At 37.9% G+C, this 18,183-nt stretch overlaps 1 protein-coding gene across 12 annotated transcripts in view; it reads right to left on the reverse strand.

Annotated features, from left to right (window-relative positions):
- The window catches only part of MIA2 (MIA SH3 domain ER export factor 2), a 130,461-nt gene that overhangs the window by 59,075 nt on the left and 53,203 nt on the right, over nt 1-18,183 (reverse strand). For 6 of the 12 annotated variants that reach the window (XM_036750632.1, XM_036750634.1, XM_036750631.1 and 3 more), the window contains 7 exons: nt 11,460-11,591; nt 10,816-10,837; nt 10,619-10,707; nt 7,322-7,393; nt 4,144-4,170; nt 3,608-3,718; nt 2,962-3,033 (listed from right to left, as the gene is read on the reverse strand). In XM_036750632.1, coding sequence (XP_036606527.1) covers nt 2,962-3,033; nt 3,608-3,718; nt 4,144-4,170; nt 7,322-7,393; nt 10,619-10,707; nt 10,816-10,837; nt 11,460-11,591 — 525 coding nt within the window. The remainder of the gene's footprint in view (nt 1-2,961; nt 3,034-3,607; nt 3,719-4,143; nt 4,171-7,321; nt 7,394-10,618; nt 10,708-10,815; nt 10,838-11,459; nt 11,592-18,183) is intronic. The other 6 variants (XM_036750635.1, XM_036750633.1, XM_036750643.1 and 3 more) reach the window with 1 other exon arrangement.

Genomic DNA, 18,183 nt, shown 5'->3' on the forward strand with positions numbered 1-18,183 from the left:
AGTAGGGGAGCGGCAGAACCTAGTGTTTATACTCAGGTGACTTCCAGTTAAGGTAGCTGAGTGAAAAAGAACAGAACAGTCCAGCTTTTGCAAAAGAACTCTAGCATGGGGGGAAAAAGAACACCAGACTGAATAATGATCAAGAAATCTAAAGAGAAACTATTGTAAGTCCAAATCTGCATAAGAGGGCAGTTAGAAGCCTATGGATATGGAAAAGGTCCATCAGAAAAGCTGAATGAGTGCAGCACTACAAAGTCCTCCAATGCAGACACAAGCTCTCCAAGAACAGCTGAGGCCTGAAAGGAGGAAGAAGACTGTGGAGGAATGAGGATGCTTCAAGACAATCAGAACCCAAAACACCCAAGGAGTTTCAAAAGTTTGCAGCACACTGATCTCAGCCAACAATAATAGCTTTTAAGAATACAGCTCTCTGTACCAAGAAGATAAAAGTAGACATGAAATCTGCCAGCACCCTGAGCACATATGCCAGTCAAAGGAAATGAAAGCCAAAGGTAGGAACCTAGACAGCATAGATTAAAACCAAACAGGGCTCCACTACCCAAGTTAAGTCTGGCAATATGGGTAAACAGAAGAAGATCAAGAAATGAAGAAAGAAATAATTCCACAACAACTAAAAGTAAAAACTCAGACTTAAAAACACAAAATAAAATACCAGCTTAGTCATAAGGACTATAAGAATTCCTGGAAAAAATGAAGCAAGAGAACAAAAAGGAGATGATAAATGAAATGAAAGTCAGCCCCAGAGGAAAGAAATGCTCACAGGGGGTCCTAAACTTACCCAAATAATAGACTCCCTCAATATTACAATGGATCAAACAGAAAGGAATGACTCCCACTGAGACAATAGGACACATTACCATGAAATCAAAAGATAGAGGGGGAAAAACATCTAAGTTACACCCTAACTGAAACAACTGATCCAGAAACCAGGTCAGAGAGAGATCATTTAAAAGTTACTGGACTGCCTGAAATCCATGACTTTGCCTATCCCTAAAAAAAGACTGGATATCATATTTCAAGAAATGTTGAATGAAAGATCTAGTCATATCAGAAGCCAAGTTAAAATAGAAAGAATCCACAGGCTGCCTCCTCAAACTTTCAGCTGGAGAAATTAGAGGAAGATTTCATTGGTACAGGTATAGAGAAACAGAATCTTAGTTTTAGAAAAAGTCAGTTATGCCTCTATTAGCTGATTTTTACAGAGAGAGTTAATAGCATGTCACAGAGTTATTGCTGTTATCATTGGTCCGCTTCGAGAATGAAGTACAGACATCAGGAAGGTGATGCCATGACTTGCAAACGAATTGGATTTAAGTGCGGAAGAGTTGCAAAGTCACCAGCCTCACTCTCCCCTCCAGAGCCATGTGGGTCCAGTGGCAAGATATAAATCAAGACGACTGGAAATGGCCCATGAAGCAGTGGCAGACCTTGGCCTTTTTAAGCTAAGATTTTTCCCAGGTCTCAATTTGACTGGTGTAATGCCCATTCAGTGATTAAGGCTAAGTAAGAAATGAGGCCAAGAATGGCCAAAAGAAGCAATCTGAGAGAGGAAGACAATCAGGGTTTCTGGCCAAAATAGAAATAAATGCTATTTACACTCATTCTGAGCCATCAGGGCCCAAACAATGACCAAGTGAGGCTTGGGCTGGGACCTACTGTTGGCCAATCAATGAGAACCAGAAGGATTTGGGTTTAAGGCATGGTCCTTAAGAAAGAAATCTAGCCAGTAAACCCCAAGATAACTTGGGAGGATTCAGCAATAAAAATTTACATTCCTTTAGGCAAAGCACCTGCAGGTAAGGGTATGATACCCTATGTGGACAGAGGGAGAAGAGAAAGGGAGGGAAGGAAGAAGCGGCACTGTCCAAAAAGAACTCGCCAGTTGGGTCCCTTGTGGGCCAGTCACTACTACTCACAGGTTGTTTTTTGCTCTTCATTATCAAAAAGGACCATAATATCAGGAAAGTGATGCCATGACTTGCAAGTGAATTAGGTTTAAGTGAGGGAGGGCTGTGCAAAGTCACCAGCCTCACTCTCTCCTCTGGAGCCATCTAGGTCCAGCAGCGAGATACAGATGAGTACAACTAGAGATGGTCCCATGTCACAGGGTAAAGCAAAGACAAATGTATATAAACAATCACAGGAGAAGCAGCAAAATCAACAGCTAATAGGAGTTTGGAAATGAATAGTAGAGTAATAATCACCCTTGAAAATTTAGGGACAGACGCTCATTTAGTGATATACTTGAGCCTCTACCAAAAGTTCCCAAGTTATTTAACATCTTCATGTGCCCCACAACTATTCCTCAAACCTCATCCCCATCAGAATATCTGTACATAGATGAGTTCAGGAGATCTGGATTCTAGTCCCAGCTCTGTCACTAATTAGCTGGCTCTATATCCTGGGGCAAGGCATTAAATTTCTCTCAATTCAATCTAACCTTTATCTCAAACTTTCAGCTGGGAAAGTAAGAGGAAGATTTAGGAAAGAGGTGACTCCTACATTAAAACTTGAAGAAAACAAAGGACTTTGGAAAATGGAGATGGGGAAGGAGAAAAGAGAAGTTTATTCCACACGCAGAGGGTGATGTGAACAAAAGTACAGAGAGAGGAGAGGGCAGGCCAGCCAATGGCTTCCCATTTTGATTGGAATGTACTGTACATGAAGTGAAATAATAAAAAGTAAAACCAGACAAGTATTTAAAACCATGTTGTAGAAAGCTGTGAATATCTGTATCAAGAATTTATACTTTACTTGATAACCTACCTCCTTATCTATAAAAATAACAGAACTATACCAAACGATTAAGATTCCTTCCAGCTCTAAAATTCTATGTTGCTATATCTTGTTCTTAATGATACTTTTAAAATGCTATATCAAATTCACATTAAGTTAAAATTATCTGAATACTTTATAAAATGACTATCCAATTCAACTTACTTCAGCTACTTGCGATTTGATAGATTTTGATTCATCTTCAAGTGACTGTATCCGTTTTTTAATGTCAGCCATCTAGAAATACAGTGTTAATAATTATTTAAGTGCTTTTTTTTATTGTAACGGCTTCTGTCCACTGTTAGAAACATGTTATAAAATCTGATTATGTATTTATACCAAGATAGTTTTCGTTTATAATTAAGAGCTGCACAAAAAACGTAACACTATTTTATAACTATTTTATTTACCATATAACTATTTTACTACTTTTATACTTTTGCAGCATATTTTATATTAAAAGTAAACATCAAAGTGGCATTTAAAATAAACCTTAATATTTTACCAAATTACAACTGAATAGATTCATATTTAACAAAATGTCATAATTTCAAAAGTTCATTAAGCAGTCACTCAAGCATATCACTGTGCCATTTCCTAAACTAAATCTCAAGGGGGAATAAAAAACCAAAAAACAGAAACTTAAAGCATCTTCATCTTTTCTCTTTGTACGGTAAAAACTGCCTACTGTGTATGTGAGTATTTAGGTTAACTGCAAGCTGGTTCTTTTAATATATTTTTAAAAGCTACAAAGTTTAAATCACCTCAGGTTGCCTCTCCCTTTTCATTTCTCCATATACAGAAGTCTTACCAACTCATCTTGTTCTGATCGTTTAGATTTCTCCTCTTTCAAGTCTGTTTCTAGAGACTGTATTTCATCCGTAAGTAGAGAGTTTGCTCTGTTCAGCTTTTCATATACAGCCTTAAAAAAATGTCAATTGTGTAAAGTAACATTAAGTAAATAACATTAAGTTAGGATTAATCTCATATATATATTTATATGTGCATATATATATATATAATCTATTAAAATTTTTGCATGTGTATCAATAATTTAAATCACCTTATTTGCTATGATTAATAACACTATTAAACTTCGATTAAATAATGCTCTACCTTTCAAGACAAAATGAAAGAAAAAATGAGGATATTCATTTTAAAATGGCAATCAAATAAAAAAAGAACACATCAATAAGAAAATTACAGGTGCACTTCAAAACACTTTTAAAGGCAATCCTGCTCTATGTAAGGTAAAAGATTGCAATTTTCTATTGCTTTTTATTATTTAGAATCATCATTAGGTACTAGATTATTACTACTGATTTACAGATGATGAAATAAACATACCTCTAGTATCTGTGATCCTTCAAACAACTTGTCCCACCCCACCAAAAAAAAAAAAGAATCAAAAAATAATTTAACAGTTGCCAAAATAAAAGCAAAACAAACATTTTAATTCTGCTTAAAAATAAAAAAGGAAACTTATTTATATACAACTTTCCTATTTTTTCCATATTACTTTGAAATAAAAGCAATACTACCATGTTGATTTCTTTTTATGTGCTAAATCTTCAGCTATTATAAAGTTGTATTATACTTGGAAATATTTTCATCCAGAATGCCAATAATTTCAACCTAATCAGAAAAGAGCTGGCTCGTTTGATAATCTGGCTGAATCTGCCTTTAACCACTATTACTGATGCTCATGAATGGCAAGAGAATTAGTATAAACTAAATACTAAAACTTAAAGAGTCCCCATAATATTCAGCTCAAAATGAAAAATATGTGCAATTAGAGCCTATAAATTCAACATCTCTCAAAGCAACTTTTTATTTGACCCATAAATTATGATTCTACTGAGCCAACTTCTTGTTCACCTATAAAAACTGTCTCTCTAACTGGTCAAAGTAGAAACAGGACAAATAATCCTATGTAGCAGAGTGGGTGAGAAGAGATAATCAAGAAATAGAAAACAAGACAAGTACTCTGAATAAAATGAAACTCTAAAACCAAAATTCTTCTTTGGTGACAACCTCTCCCACAGCCTTGTTCCTGAGCACGTCTTGTTTCTTTTTGAAACTTCTAGCCTATCTATCCCTCTCTGTTTTCCTCATCCATCGTTCTGGCTTCATTTCCTTCAGTTTACAATATTAGTCTTTAACATTTGTCATTTCAGCTCCACAATCACTTGACACCTTGTCATTATGCCCTACTAATTCTCAATCCTGGGTCACCCCTATCTATCTATCATCTATTTGATCTCTTCTCTTCTACTGATTGCCATGCCAAGCCCAGATGAAAGAAATAAGAAAACTTTGCTGACTGAATTCAATACAAAATCAAAATATCTAATCTCATGTGAGACCTCACCAATGCAGAAGAATACCTGTGTCCCAATCATACTCTTGACAGAAGCTTATTTTAAACTTCCTACACAAAGTCCACAACTACATTCCCAATCCAATCTCTCTCAGCAGATGATTTTGCCTCCTACTTTATTAAACAGATTAAAGCCCTCTTCTCTTTACTCTCTAATCTCCCATTCTCCACACTTCAAATTTTCTCTACTTATTCACTTCTCCTTTCCTTCAGGTACTCAAGAAGTGTACGCTACTGTTCATTATATATCTTATCTTCAGGCTCTTCTTCTCAATAATTCCTTCCTCACTACCTATAAACATATTCAAGTCACTACTATCCTTAAAAAGCTAAAAAGCAAAAACTAAACAAAACAAAAAAAACATACCCCCTTTCTCGGCACTATTGTACCCTCAATATGTCATCCTATATTTCAAACCCCACTCCCATTCATTGCCAGAATTCCTAAAAAAAATCTATACTTAGTGCCTGTACTTTCTCAACACCCTGCTCATTCCTCAACCACTTTCCATTCCACAATTATACTAAAATTGTTCTCTCCAAGGTCACCCAAAACTTCTTGATTACCCCCATTACCCTCCTCTATACTAGTCTACTAGTATAGCCTCCTGACCAGTTTCCCTGTTTTGAGTTTCTCTCCTTTCTAAACCATCCTTTACTGAGCTGGCAAAACAGTCTTCCTAACATACAAATGCACTATTTCTCTTCTACTCAAAAATTTTCTGGGTCTCCTTACTGCCCACAATATAAAATGCAAACTCCTCTACGATCTGACTCCAGATTTCCAGAATTCCTATCCCTTTCATGCACTCTAGAAAATGAGGGTTTTAGGTCTCAACTGTCCTTTCCAACTCTAAATCACATAATTTTTGCTCAGATTTCCCAGTATTTTGTCTTCTCTTCCTTGCTCTCTGATGTTTTACCTCTTCTTATACTTATCTGTATACATATCTTATAAGGGCAGAGATTCCATAATTTTTCATCTTTGTATCCCAGGCCCCTGTTACAGTATTTTATGCACAGTAATTGCTTAGTATTTATTCAGTTGTTGAAATAAAAAGAAAATTAATTTAAGAAATAACAAAAGTCATGAACAAGGAATAATTCATCCAAGTTCCTGTTCATTTTAATATGGAATTCATATTGCAATTTTTTTTATCATGAATGAACACAGCAAGGATTATAGGATTGGAAGTTGGAAGAGACCTCAGAGATTATCTATTTCACCCCCTCATTTTTCAGATATGGAAATTGAAGTCCCAAAAGCTGAAGTAAGAAGAAAAAACAGGTTTCAAACCCAAGTCTTATAGCTATAAATCTAGTGCTTTTACTATTTAGACTTAAGCCCAAATCACCGAGAATCTTTTGATACTAGCACAGTAGCTGGAAACTACTACAGTAGGGCTGAGAAAGTCTACAGGTTTACAAGGAAAAGAAGTGACCTATTTCCATCTGCTAGTTTAGAAGACACAAAAGACTCCTTCCTTTTCTCAATATTTATCTTATACATGTCCATCCAAACATCAGAAAGACAATACCCAGACTCTCGGCTAGGCTGCATTTAAAAGTACTTTCCTAAAACATCTAGATACAAAACTTTTTTCCAAGTCTATCTTTCTCCTAGGAACTCAAATATGAAGTGATGGTGGAAGAGCTGGCAAATGAGTAATAACTCACTGCTGTCACCTATTCACCCTTTTGAAAATGATATCTCTTCTTTGTGATGTCAGGTACTCTACTCTGCAAAAAGATGTACAGTGGACTGCTGGACTAGAAGGAGGTGACCTCCTCGGCTGTGGTATGTTCTACTACAGTACAAGGTCTGGTCAATGGGGAAAGCCAAAAGTCCAAAAAGTGACGAAAATACCTTACAAACAAGTTCTCAGACAAAAGTGTTTTCAGCTTCTTTGTGTTCTATTTCTTCTCTAAAATATATGTATATGTATGTTTCGTTTCAGAGGAAGCTCCAACTGGCCAGCCAAACAGAATAATTAATACTTCTTTTCCTACTGAGGAAAGTATGTCTATCTTCTCTAAAGGATGGTCTTTTCTTAGCTTTAACAATATGTTGTTAATTTTTTAAAAATAAGACCCTTTCCCAGTTTCCTTAAATCACTTGACTTCACCTCTTCCTTCAGTTCTTACCTCCAGATTGGGTGTTTCTAACGACTCTCTCTCAAAGTCTCCATCCTTTAAAGATGATTCTAGATTTTCATACTGCAAACAAACAACAGACTACGTCAGAGGCTTTCAAACACGGCTTTGGTGACTACATGATAAGCAGGGAACATACCCCGATCGCAGACTGGTAAAGCCTAGAACAAGTTACTTTACAGGCTTATAAATTTGATCCCATTTTCTTTAATTCCCCTCTTCTAGGCCAAAAAGAGACAGAAATAATGGCAAACCCCTGCCTGTGAATTTTTACTGGGATATCAATCAATCAACAAACATTTTTATGCACCTACCACGGGCCAAGCACTGTGCCAGGTATTAGGGATACAAATATAAAGCATCAAACAATGTCAACTCACAAAGAGCTGTAAGAATGTTCAGAATAAATATAAAAGAAAATAAATACAAAGTAGTTAAAGAGAAGGTAGTTTGAGAGGGAAGATATTAGCAGTTGAGGGGATTAAAGGAAGGCTTCATGTAGAAGTCAGTGCTTGAGCTGGACCTTGAAGGAAGAAGGATGCTATGACATGTAGGTAAGGAGAAAGCACATGTCAGGCATGAGGGGCTCCCAGTACAGTGATGGGAGATGGAGCATCACATGTGAGAGATGGATTGCAGAGTTTGGGAGGATCAGAGTTTGGCAGGATCCCAGAATACAGGAGTTGAGTCTCCAATGAGACTGGAAAGCAATGTTGGAATCAATTTATGAAGAGCTTTAAAAACTAAATAGAGGAATTTATATTTTATTCTAGACACAATATACTACTACTTCTTAAGATGAATGAGTAGGAGAGTCATAGGATCAGATCTACATTTAAGGGTAGGAGTTTGTAAGACGGAATGAAGTGAAACTTGAGGCAAGGAGGCTAATTAGGAAGCTATTACATCAACCTAGATGAGAGATAATGAGGGCCTGAACTAGGATGGTAAATACATTCATAGAGAGAAGGGTTGGAGGTAAAAGATGCTATATAGACAGAAATAATAAGATTTGGCAATTGATTGGATATGAGGGGTGAGAGACATGGAGAAGTTGAAGGCTGGGAAACTGGGAAGGTGGTGCTGTGAGAAACAGAGAAGTGTAGCAGATGGATGAATTTGGAAGGAAAGATGAGTTCAATTTTTGGCAAGCTGAGTTTGAAATGTCCCTGGGATATCCAGTTTGAAATGTCCAAAATACAACTGGTCATGTGGGACTAAAGCTCAGGGAAAAAGTGAGGCTGAATATACAGATCTTCGAGTTACCTACATAAAAATGAGAATTAAAACCACAGGAACAGAGGAGGTCACCAAGATTAGAGAGTGTAGGACAATCCTGAAGAATACTCACAGTTAAGGAGAATTATATGGATGATGAACCAGCAAAGGAGAATGAGGAGTGGCCACAAAGGTAGGAGAACCAGGAGACAGGAGTGTCATAAAACCCAGAGAAGAGAAAGTATCCAAGGGGAGAGTGGTTAACAGTATCAAATGCAGCAGAAAGTTCAAGAAGACTGAGAAAAGACATTAGATTTGGCACTCAAGGGATCAACGGTAACTGAGATTTGAGATCAGAGAAGAGTATAGAGGTGAAACAGCTAAAGGCATGGGTCTGTAAAGGAAGGAAAGTCCAGTTACAGCTGGGCTAACAGCCTGAGAAAGTACTAAGAGATGGGGGAACTCAATGAGAGAGAACAGGTTTAAGAGGCGTGAGACTTAAGGAGAAATAAAATAATAAGTGGTTATGGTCAGATAAAGCAATGTCAGAGTTTCTAATTAAGGAAGTAGAACATTTGTGAGTAATGCTGAAATCAAGTATGTGCAAATGACAGCAAACTATATCCTTTATAATTCCCTAGCAAAATTTATCAAAGTCTGTGTCTCAAAGAGTCCTGAGCCTCCAATCTCAGTGTCATTTCCCAATAAACATAGGGAAGGATATAATCCTAAGAGCAAGACCATCAAAAAGTATAAGTCATATACAAAAATATGTTCTATTAGTGTCCATCTACCTTAAGTTTGACGAGAGCATCAGTGATCTGACAATCACATTATCATGAAATTACAGGTCTAGTGCCTATTCCTAATATTTTTTTACAATGACAATATATAATACACATATTGTCACACTGACACTATAACAATAACGTATATACAAACATTCGTATCTCAGTTTACCATTTACAAACTGCTTAACATCCATGGATCTTACTTGATCATCCCAACAACCCTATGGGCAAGTATTAATATGCCAATTTTGAAGAAAAGAGGCTCAGAAAGGTTGTGATTCACCCAAGGTTATATAGCTAGTAAGTAGTGGAGCCAAGATTCGAAATCATAGAATTTTAGAAGCCATGTAGTCTAATCCACAGCTTACAGGAATCCCTTCTCTAAACATCCTCAGTAAATAGTCATCCGGCTTTTACCTAAAGACCTCAGGGAAGGAAAACTCATTCCGTTTTTTTGGAAATTTTAGTTATTGCCTGAAGTACACAGTGCACTGAAACCCTCACAACGTTTCCACAGGAACTGCTGTCTACCTGTGCTAAAAACTATCTAACACTTGGAAGCTGAATTTTTTTGTAGCTAAGTGAAGGACTTTCCACTTATCTGTACTAATTCATCTTATTCAGTTTAGCCTCTTGTTCTGGTATGTTGAAATCTTCTTGGATCCTGTCATTTGGGGTATCAGCTGTACCTCCTCATCTTTGTGTCATCTACAAATGTGATAAGCACACCATCTATGCCTTTATCCAACTCACTGGTAAAATATTACACAGCAAAGGGCCAAAGGCAAATCTACTCTAGGCCACCCTTCAGTCCAAGATGGCATTAAACCAATGATTACCAGACATTTGGGCCTATATCTCTCAATTTTTATTGGCAAAATTTGTGTAAAAGTCAAACTTCCTGATTCTTAGAGACCAGTGTGTTCTATTATAATGTTATGGAATTATTTTTAATTAAAATCCAAAACATTCAACTATCAAAACAAATGAAATATGTAAAAACCTCAAAAGAATAAGAAACATGAAAACAAGGAGACAAAAAGAAATAAAACCACTGGAAATGAGATGTGAATCTATTTTTAAAAGAAAAAAGTGCTATATGTAAATGTAACATACTATGACTATGAGGAACTGTATCTTTTAAAGAAAACTGCAAACTAAGCAGAAACTTAGAAGTAAAACCATATTCTTGAAGTTGGATAAAGTTTCTACTTAAAAGTCTTTTCAAGTAAAACTTTAAGTTTAACATAAATATTAACAATTTAAGAAATATGCTTACCTCTTTTTGACAAAGGCTAAGGTTTTTAAGAATCTTACATTTTTCTTCCACCAGCTCAGAAATTTTTTTGGCAAGCTGTTTTTCCCTTCCTAAAAAAAAAAAAATCAATATTGTCATGTTTAAATTATTGTAATGAAAAGGATGAAAAATTTCAAAGTACAATGAAAAAATCTAAAATAGAAAAAAAAATAGCCTACCTACATAAAGTCGGCTTTTAACCTGAAATAAATGAGTTTTAACAAAGAAATTACATTACAATCCATTTTAAAACTATATACTCTAGCAAGTCTAACATATTAAATTTATAATATTTATATTACAAATAGTAGTGACCCCTCATTATATTAGGACAATGAATTCTGACTGACCAGAGAAAAGAGCAAACCACAGCCAATTTTTTTTACCCTCTCCTCTCACTTAAATACCACAAAACCAGATGTTCTCTTGGGAGAGCAAATTAACAGTACAGGCTGAGCTGGTATGAATGTTGATATATAAAGAAAAATGTCAACAATATATAGAATAGTCAAAATATAAAATAATTAACAGTAACTACAGAATATTTTGTAGGTAAAACAAACGAAGAAAAATTCAAAAGAAGGTCAAAAGGTAGAAACAGAATTAAGGTTTATCACTGTTACAGAATAATCTTGCAATAAATTCTCAAAAATGTGTAATTTATTTTTTAAATTGCACTTGGCTCTTTTCTTTAGTGTTAATCACCTGCAAGTCCAATTTTGGATGCCTGGTCTAACTATAACCTTACTTTGTACTAAAGCTAAAAAATATGCTAGCATACAATGCATATCATTTTAGTACAGTGTGTATTCTGGTTACTTACCGAATAAAAACCTCTGCACAAAAAAAGGAGAAGTGTAAAAAAGCCAACTGTAACTGCACATAACACCATTTCCCAGGGAAAGCCATATAGATCAGTACCTGGTCTCATATCTTCAGGCAATGCTGCTACAACCTTCAACAAAAAAAAGAAATTAAATGGTCAACAGAAATTTTTTTACTGCCAAGTCAATAAGCATTATTAAGCACCATGTACAAACAAGATACATACATGATAAATGGTAGATAACAGAGGGAAGGCACTATTAGCATTACAGGAGACTGAGAAAGGCTTTTTGGAGCAGGTGGGATTCTGGCAAGGATTTTAAGGAAGCCAGGAGACAGACGAAGATTTTACATGGGGCACAGCCAGGAAAAAAATACAGTCAGAAGACAAAATATCTTGTGAGAGGAAGAGCAAGGAGGCCAGTGTCACTGGACTGCAGAGTAAGTAAGTAAGAAGAGGTAAGCTGTAAGAAAACTGGAAAGGTAAAAAGGAGCCAGGTTATGAAGGGCTTTAAAAGCCAAAAGATTTTAAATTTGATCTTGGGGGCAACTGGGAACCACTGGAGTTTACTGAGTACAGGGCTGATATAGTTAGACATGACTTTAGGAAGATCAATTTGACAGGTGAATGGAGGAGTAGGGAGAGACTTCTGGCAAGGAAACCCACTAGCAGGCTATTGTAGTAGTTCAGGTGTGAAGTGATAATGGCTTGCAATAGAGTGGTGGCAATGTTAGAGAAGTAGAGAAGGTGTGTGTGTGTGTGTGTGTGTGTGTGTGTGTGTGTGTGTGTAAGAGAGAGAGAGAGAGAGAGAGGAGTCCAAGAAAACACAAAACACTTAGGCTGCAAGCCCTCAACAGTAACAGAAAAGTCAGGGAGGGGGGCTGCCATGGGTAAAGATAATTAGTTCAGTTTTAGACACAGTGAGTTTAAGATATCTGTGGGATAAGACATCCAACTCAAAATGTTCAGCAGGCAGTTAGAGGTCTTAGAGTGGCAGTCAGAAAAGAGGTTAGGGCTGGATAAGTAGAATTGAAAATCATCAGCACAGAGATGAAAACTAAATCTATGAGAACTGATGAGATCAACAGGTAAAATACTGTAGGTCTTTAAAAAAAATGCTAAGTCTGGCAAAAACCTAATAATCAAATATTATCTCTTTAGAAAGTAGCACAACAAAAAATTTAGGCTACAATCCTGTAACAACAATGCTACTTGCCATTACTATGGCTCTGTCAGACCAATAACACCAGCACAAAGGAGGGCTGCTAGCACAGGTTCTTTGATCTGCTCTTCTAAGGAAAGCAACTTTAAGGGGTCAATCTTACTTTAATCAAACATACATAAATCATTCACTTAGTTCGGGGGAAAAGTCAGCACTCTGAACTTCAGAGCAAACACAAACAGAAATTACAAGCAGAAATTACATAAACAGAGCAAAATAACACAAATCAGCAGATGGCTTCTAGCTGTGTGACCAAGGCGACCCAGAGTCTCATCTGGTCAAATTACACAACACTCATCCAGTGAGTAAGTGCCAAACAAAATGCTAACCTCAGAGTATATATACACTTCTTCAGGGTCAGAGGGCGTCACAACCATGTGACTCAAACTCATGTGATTTATGCTTTCTTGTGACTTAAGCAGATCATCAAAGACTCCTGATTCAATCAAAGACTCTTGATTGAAACAAAGGCAAGACCCAAAGGCACTTGACTGCCTTAGTGCTAAGAAGCACTCCAAAACAAAAGACAACAAAAAGTCCCACTTTATTTGCCATTACAAATTTCTAAATATCTATGTGTACAGTATCATGATGGGTTGGAGTATTTTGGTTTTCAGCTCTGTGGTATTTTGTCAGGAACTACATGATCATAGATTTAGAACTAGAAAGGGCCTCAAAGCTCATTAAGCTCACCCCTAAAGAGGAAGTATTGCTTCATTTTTTTGCCTTTTTCTCTCCATAACAGCTACATAGTTTTAAATGCAAGACTATCCACTCATTAAGTGGCCAAAGACGTCACGCTTAGAATAACAATTTAATGTTTCTAGTTTATTTTCTAAAAACTGTCATCCTTCAATACTCTCTGCCCCATTTTCTGCTGCTGTCACTGCAGAAGTGAAAAGGACCAAACAGGATTGAAGGCCATTTTGCATTTTTCTCTATTTCCCATGTTGCCATGACAAAAGAATTCACCAAGTAGCTAGCCTAGTGGTGATGGGCTTCTGTGTGTTTAACAAATTATGTTACCTCTGTGGGTAATATAAAAAGAGCAGCTGAAGAAACTGTGGTTTATTTTGGAGAACTGAAGATCTTGTGGGGTTGGGGGGAGAGCAGGATAACTGTCTGTTTTCAAGTATTTGCAGAGGTGTCAGATTTAAAGAGGGATTAGACTTACTCTGACAGAAGGAGGAGGTATAAATGGAAGTTCAAAAGAGGCAGATTTAGGCTTTTTGTATGGGATCATGGACCCCTTTGGCCGTATGGTGAAACCTATGGACACCCTCCCAGAATAGTATTTTTAACTAACTGAAGGAAATGGTAAATTTTAGTTAGCAGTTAGGTGAAATAAAGCTGTAATTTTTTCTCAACTTCATAGCATGAAACATCCTCTGAAATATTCCAACAGACCTCAAGAGGTCCATGTATCCCAAATTAAGAATCCCTCGTGGAAGGGAAAAGTGCCTAGCAATGAAAGATAGGGGCTGACTTGGAGGGCTAGTGTGTTTAGTTCTCCCTGGAGATCTGTGAGCATTGAGTCATAGTTAACTGCAGAGCTCAGACTAGATACAGTTGTGGTATGATTTTCAATTTCATAAGCTGGAGCTGGAGGTGCCCTCAGAAATCCACTCCCACACCTTTTTACAGATAAGGAAAGTTAGGCAAGAAATGTTTAGTGATTTGCCCAGTCATACAAGTAGAAAAGTGACGGAGCCAGAATCTGACCCGAGGTCCTCTGGCTGCAAAACCAGCATTTTTCCACTATACTACACTACTTTACCTGAGGCAGGGGGTTTTATTAACAGTTCTTTTCTTGGATTTTTTCTCACCGTCTCTACTCTTCCATTTTATCTTCTGTGGTATCTAGCAGAGTAGATATATTTGGGCGGGTTTTTTTTCCCTTACCTCTTTCTTTTTAGTTAAAAAAAAATATTCTCTCAGATTTTTAAGACTCTGGGAAAATACATTTTATCAACCCTTGCCAGGCCTATTCCATCACTAACAAAGAATCCATCATTTTTATATTTTAAGTTGTAGTCCAGAAATCCAGTTTCTGTTTTGAGATACCATCTTTTTAACAAGCTATTCCCTTTCCAAATCTGTCCCCTCATCCAATGTTCCCAGAAATATCTCTCACTCAACATGTCGAAAACTAAACTCAATATCTTTCTCCCCAAACTTTGTCCCTGTTCCAAACCTCCCTAGATCTGTCAAAGACAATCTTTCCAATACCTTGGGTTCATAATGTGTACGTTATCTCTGATTTTTCCCTTTCCCTTACAGCATACATCCAAACAGCTGACAAATACCGCCAACATCTCTCACAACCAACCCCTTCACCTTAGTTTAGATCCTCACCAACTGTTGCCTAGATTATTGCAATAGCCTCCTAACTGGCCTCCTGTTTCAACAATCTGGCTAGCAGTTGCTTCGGGGGCGTAAAACCAACAACAACCAGCTCAGAGAGTGCTGCAAGCCCAGGTCCTTTTGATCTGCTTTACTAAGGAAAGCAACATTAAGGGTTAACAATCTTACTTTAATTCAGCATACAAGTATCATTCACTTAGTTCAGGGGAAAAAGCCAGCACCCTGAACTTCAGAGCAAATACAAACAAATTACAAACATACATTTATAAACAGATCAAATACAATTCATAGTTACCAACATCTGAGTTCAGCCAGGAGCTCAACAACGGCTGGCTCAGAGTCACATGTCACTACTGCTGCAGCTCAGAGCTCCAAAAAAAAAAAAAAAAAAAAAAGCCAACCCCGGGTTTTATATATCTTGTTCAGGGTCAAAGCTGAGTCACACATGCAACTTACCCACGTGACCTAAAATCGTCACAGAAAATGCGACTTAAACCCATGTGGTCTAAAAGCCTCTGAGGTCTCAAATGTCACTCAAACCCATGTAAACTAGGCTTTCTCCTGAGGCAAGGTCATCCAAGATTCCTAATTTAATCAAGGGAACAAAGGCCAAACTCTTCAAGGGCACTTGGTTCAGTTAGTGCTCAGAGCCCATCTTGATTCCCAATACACCTCCCTGCTTCAATCTCTTACTACTCCAGTACATTCTAAACACTGATGCCAAAGTAATTTTCTTCAAGTGTAGATCTGATCACCTGACTCCCTTACTCAACCAATCCCAGTGGCTTCCTATTATTTTTAGAATTAAATATAAACTTCTCTATGTAGCTTTTAAAGCCTTTTACAACCTGGCCCCAACCTATTTTTTGAGTCGATAGACATTAATTATACTTCTACTATGATTCAGCAAAAATGATTCGCAACTTCAAAATCATTCTCTACTATTAACTATTCCTCATTTCACATAAGCAAATCAGCTTTCCAGTTCCATTAATTCTACCTTCATTCACATCTTTCATATGCCTCTCCTCTCCACTCATGAGACTTGAGCCCCCCTCATTGCTCACCTACACAATCTCTGCAACCTCCTAATTGATCTCCCTGCCTCTAGTTTCACACCTTATTCCAAACCATCCTCCTAACTAATGTTTCTAAAACACAAGTCAGACTATGTCCTTTCCCCTAAAAAACTTCAGTAGCTTCCCACTGCCTCTTGTATAAAATACAAACTTGTCTGGCATTTAAAGGCCCTCGTAGTCTGACTCCAGCCTACTTTTCTGTACTGATTTCATATTAAATCCCTTATTCACGCTCTCTACATTCCAGTCAAACTAGCAGACTTACCATTTCCAACTCAAGATGTTCCATTTCTTACCTCAACGATTTTGCAGACTGTCCCTCCTGCCTGGAATGCTCTTCTTTACCTCCACCGCTTGGAATCCCTAGCTCCCTTCAAGGTTTAGCTAAAGCATCACCTCCTATTGAAGTCCTTCCTGATTTCCATTGTTAGACATCCCTACTTTTCAGGCATTATATTGCATATATTTTGTATTTACTTCTCTGTGTATGTGTTGTCTTCCCAGTAGATGAACTGATTCACCTAAGCCTGTCTCCTATACTTCTGTGTTGGCCATGGTGGTTGAACATCAGGAAGCAAATGGAACTACATGTGGCATTTTTGTACATAGACAACCAGAGAGCCAAGCCAACAGACCGAGCCATAAAACATGAAGTCAATTAAATCTCAATGTCAGTCTTGATCTCCAGGCATATTGGCTATGGTAGGCCTGAGCCATCCCTAAATACTGAAATGTTGGCATTATTTAAAAGCTGTGCTAAAGAAACTGATGGGGAACTTTTCATATGGTATTTAGTTGGCAGCTAGATGGCCCAGTGTTGGCCTTGGAGTTAGTAAGATACAAATTCAAGTCCAGTCTTGGATACTTACTACGTGTGTGACACTGGGAAAGTCACTCACACCTCTCGGCCTCATTTTCCCCATCTATAAAATAGGGATAATAACAGCACCCACCTCACAGGGTAGTTTTGAGAATCAAATGAGTTAACATATGTACAGCAGTTTGCAAACTTTAAAGGGCCAGAAAAAAGGTTGCCATTATTATCATTACACTAAAGGGAAGTGTGCTGTTTGGACTCTAGTGCAAGGCACTGGGAGGGAGGGGATGGGTTGTACTTGAAATGACAATAGTAGATTCTTCCCAGAGCAGAGACTTTTCTAGAATTGAGGATGTGGACAAATGCATCCCAGTTGATAAGCAGAGGCCCTGTATCAGTCTCTTAGCAGAAAAAGCTTCTGCTCTCACGCCTTCTAACCGTAACTCCCTTTCTCTCTGATACTTCCAGTGAAGGGTAGGAGAATTTGCCCTGAAGTACGGGAAGGGGCAGCAGGAGTGACCCTGGCACAGAAGGGCAACTGTCAGGACCCAGAAGAGATAGCCTCAGGCAAAGAAAGGCAGTGGCACTCCCACAGCAACACTCTCTCTGTGGCATAGAGGAACATTATTAGAGTCAAGGAGTAGCAGAACTCAGCCAATACAGGTGGCAGCCCAGCATAGTGGTAGTGCTCAGACACCACTTCAGGGAGGGAAGAAAGAATTGCTAGACCCTGGCACAGGGTGGCTGTGCCTGGCCCTGGCAGAATGGGCAACATGTGGCTCCAGCAGAACGAGAGGAAAAGTCAGCCACAGCAGGTGGTGGTGCAGCAGAAAGAGGTAGCAGAGTAGACAGTAATGCTGGCCCCAAAGGAAGCCGACTCAGCAGTGACACAGACCCCAGTGGCAGCAGAGTGGACACCAGCATAAGCAGCAGCAAAGGCAGGCCCAGAATAGCTGTTTGCTTACTGTAATTGGCTGTCCTAATGCTGTCAGTTTAGTACTCAGTAATCATTAGATAAATACTTTCTAGGGATGGAGAGGAGGACCACAGGTGGTGCTGCTGGGAAGTGGCTTGCTTTCTAGCAACCGGGGGAGGTAAAACTATCTATTTAACCTCCATGGAAAAAGGTGCACAGTCCCTTAGCAGAAGCCTAAAGGATCAAAGATTTGGCATTCCTCCTCTTCTCCCATACAATGGATCTCCCAAGGAGAGTTAGTGAGCCAGGGAATATTGAGGGCA

This window comes from Trichosurus vulpecula, chromosome 3 (genome assembly GCF_011100635.1).
Source record: "Trichosurus vulpecula isolate mTriVul1 chromosome 3, mTriVul1.pri, whole genome shotgun sequence".
Taxonomy (NCBI): Eukaryota; Metazoa; Chordata; class Mammalia; order Diprotodontia; family Phalangeridae; genus Trichosurus; species Trichosurus vulpecula.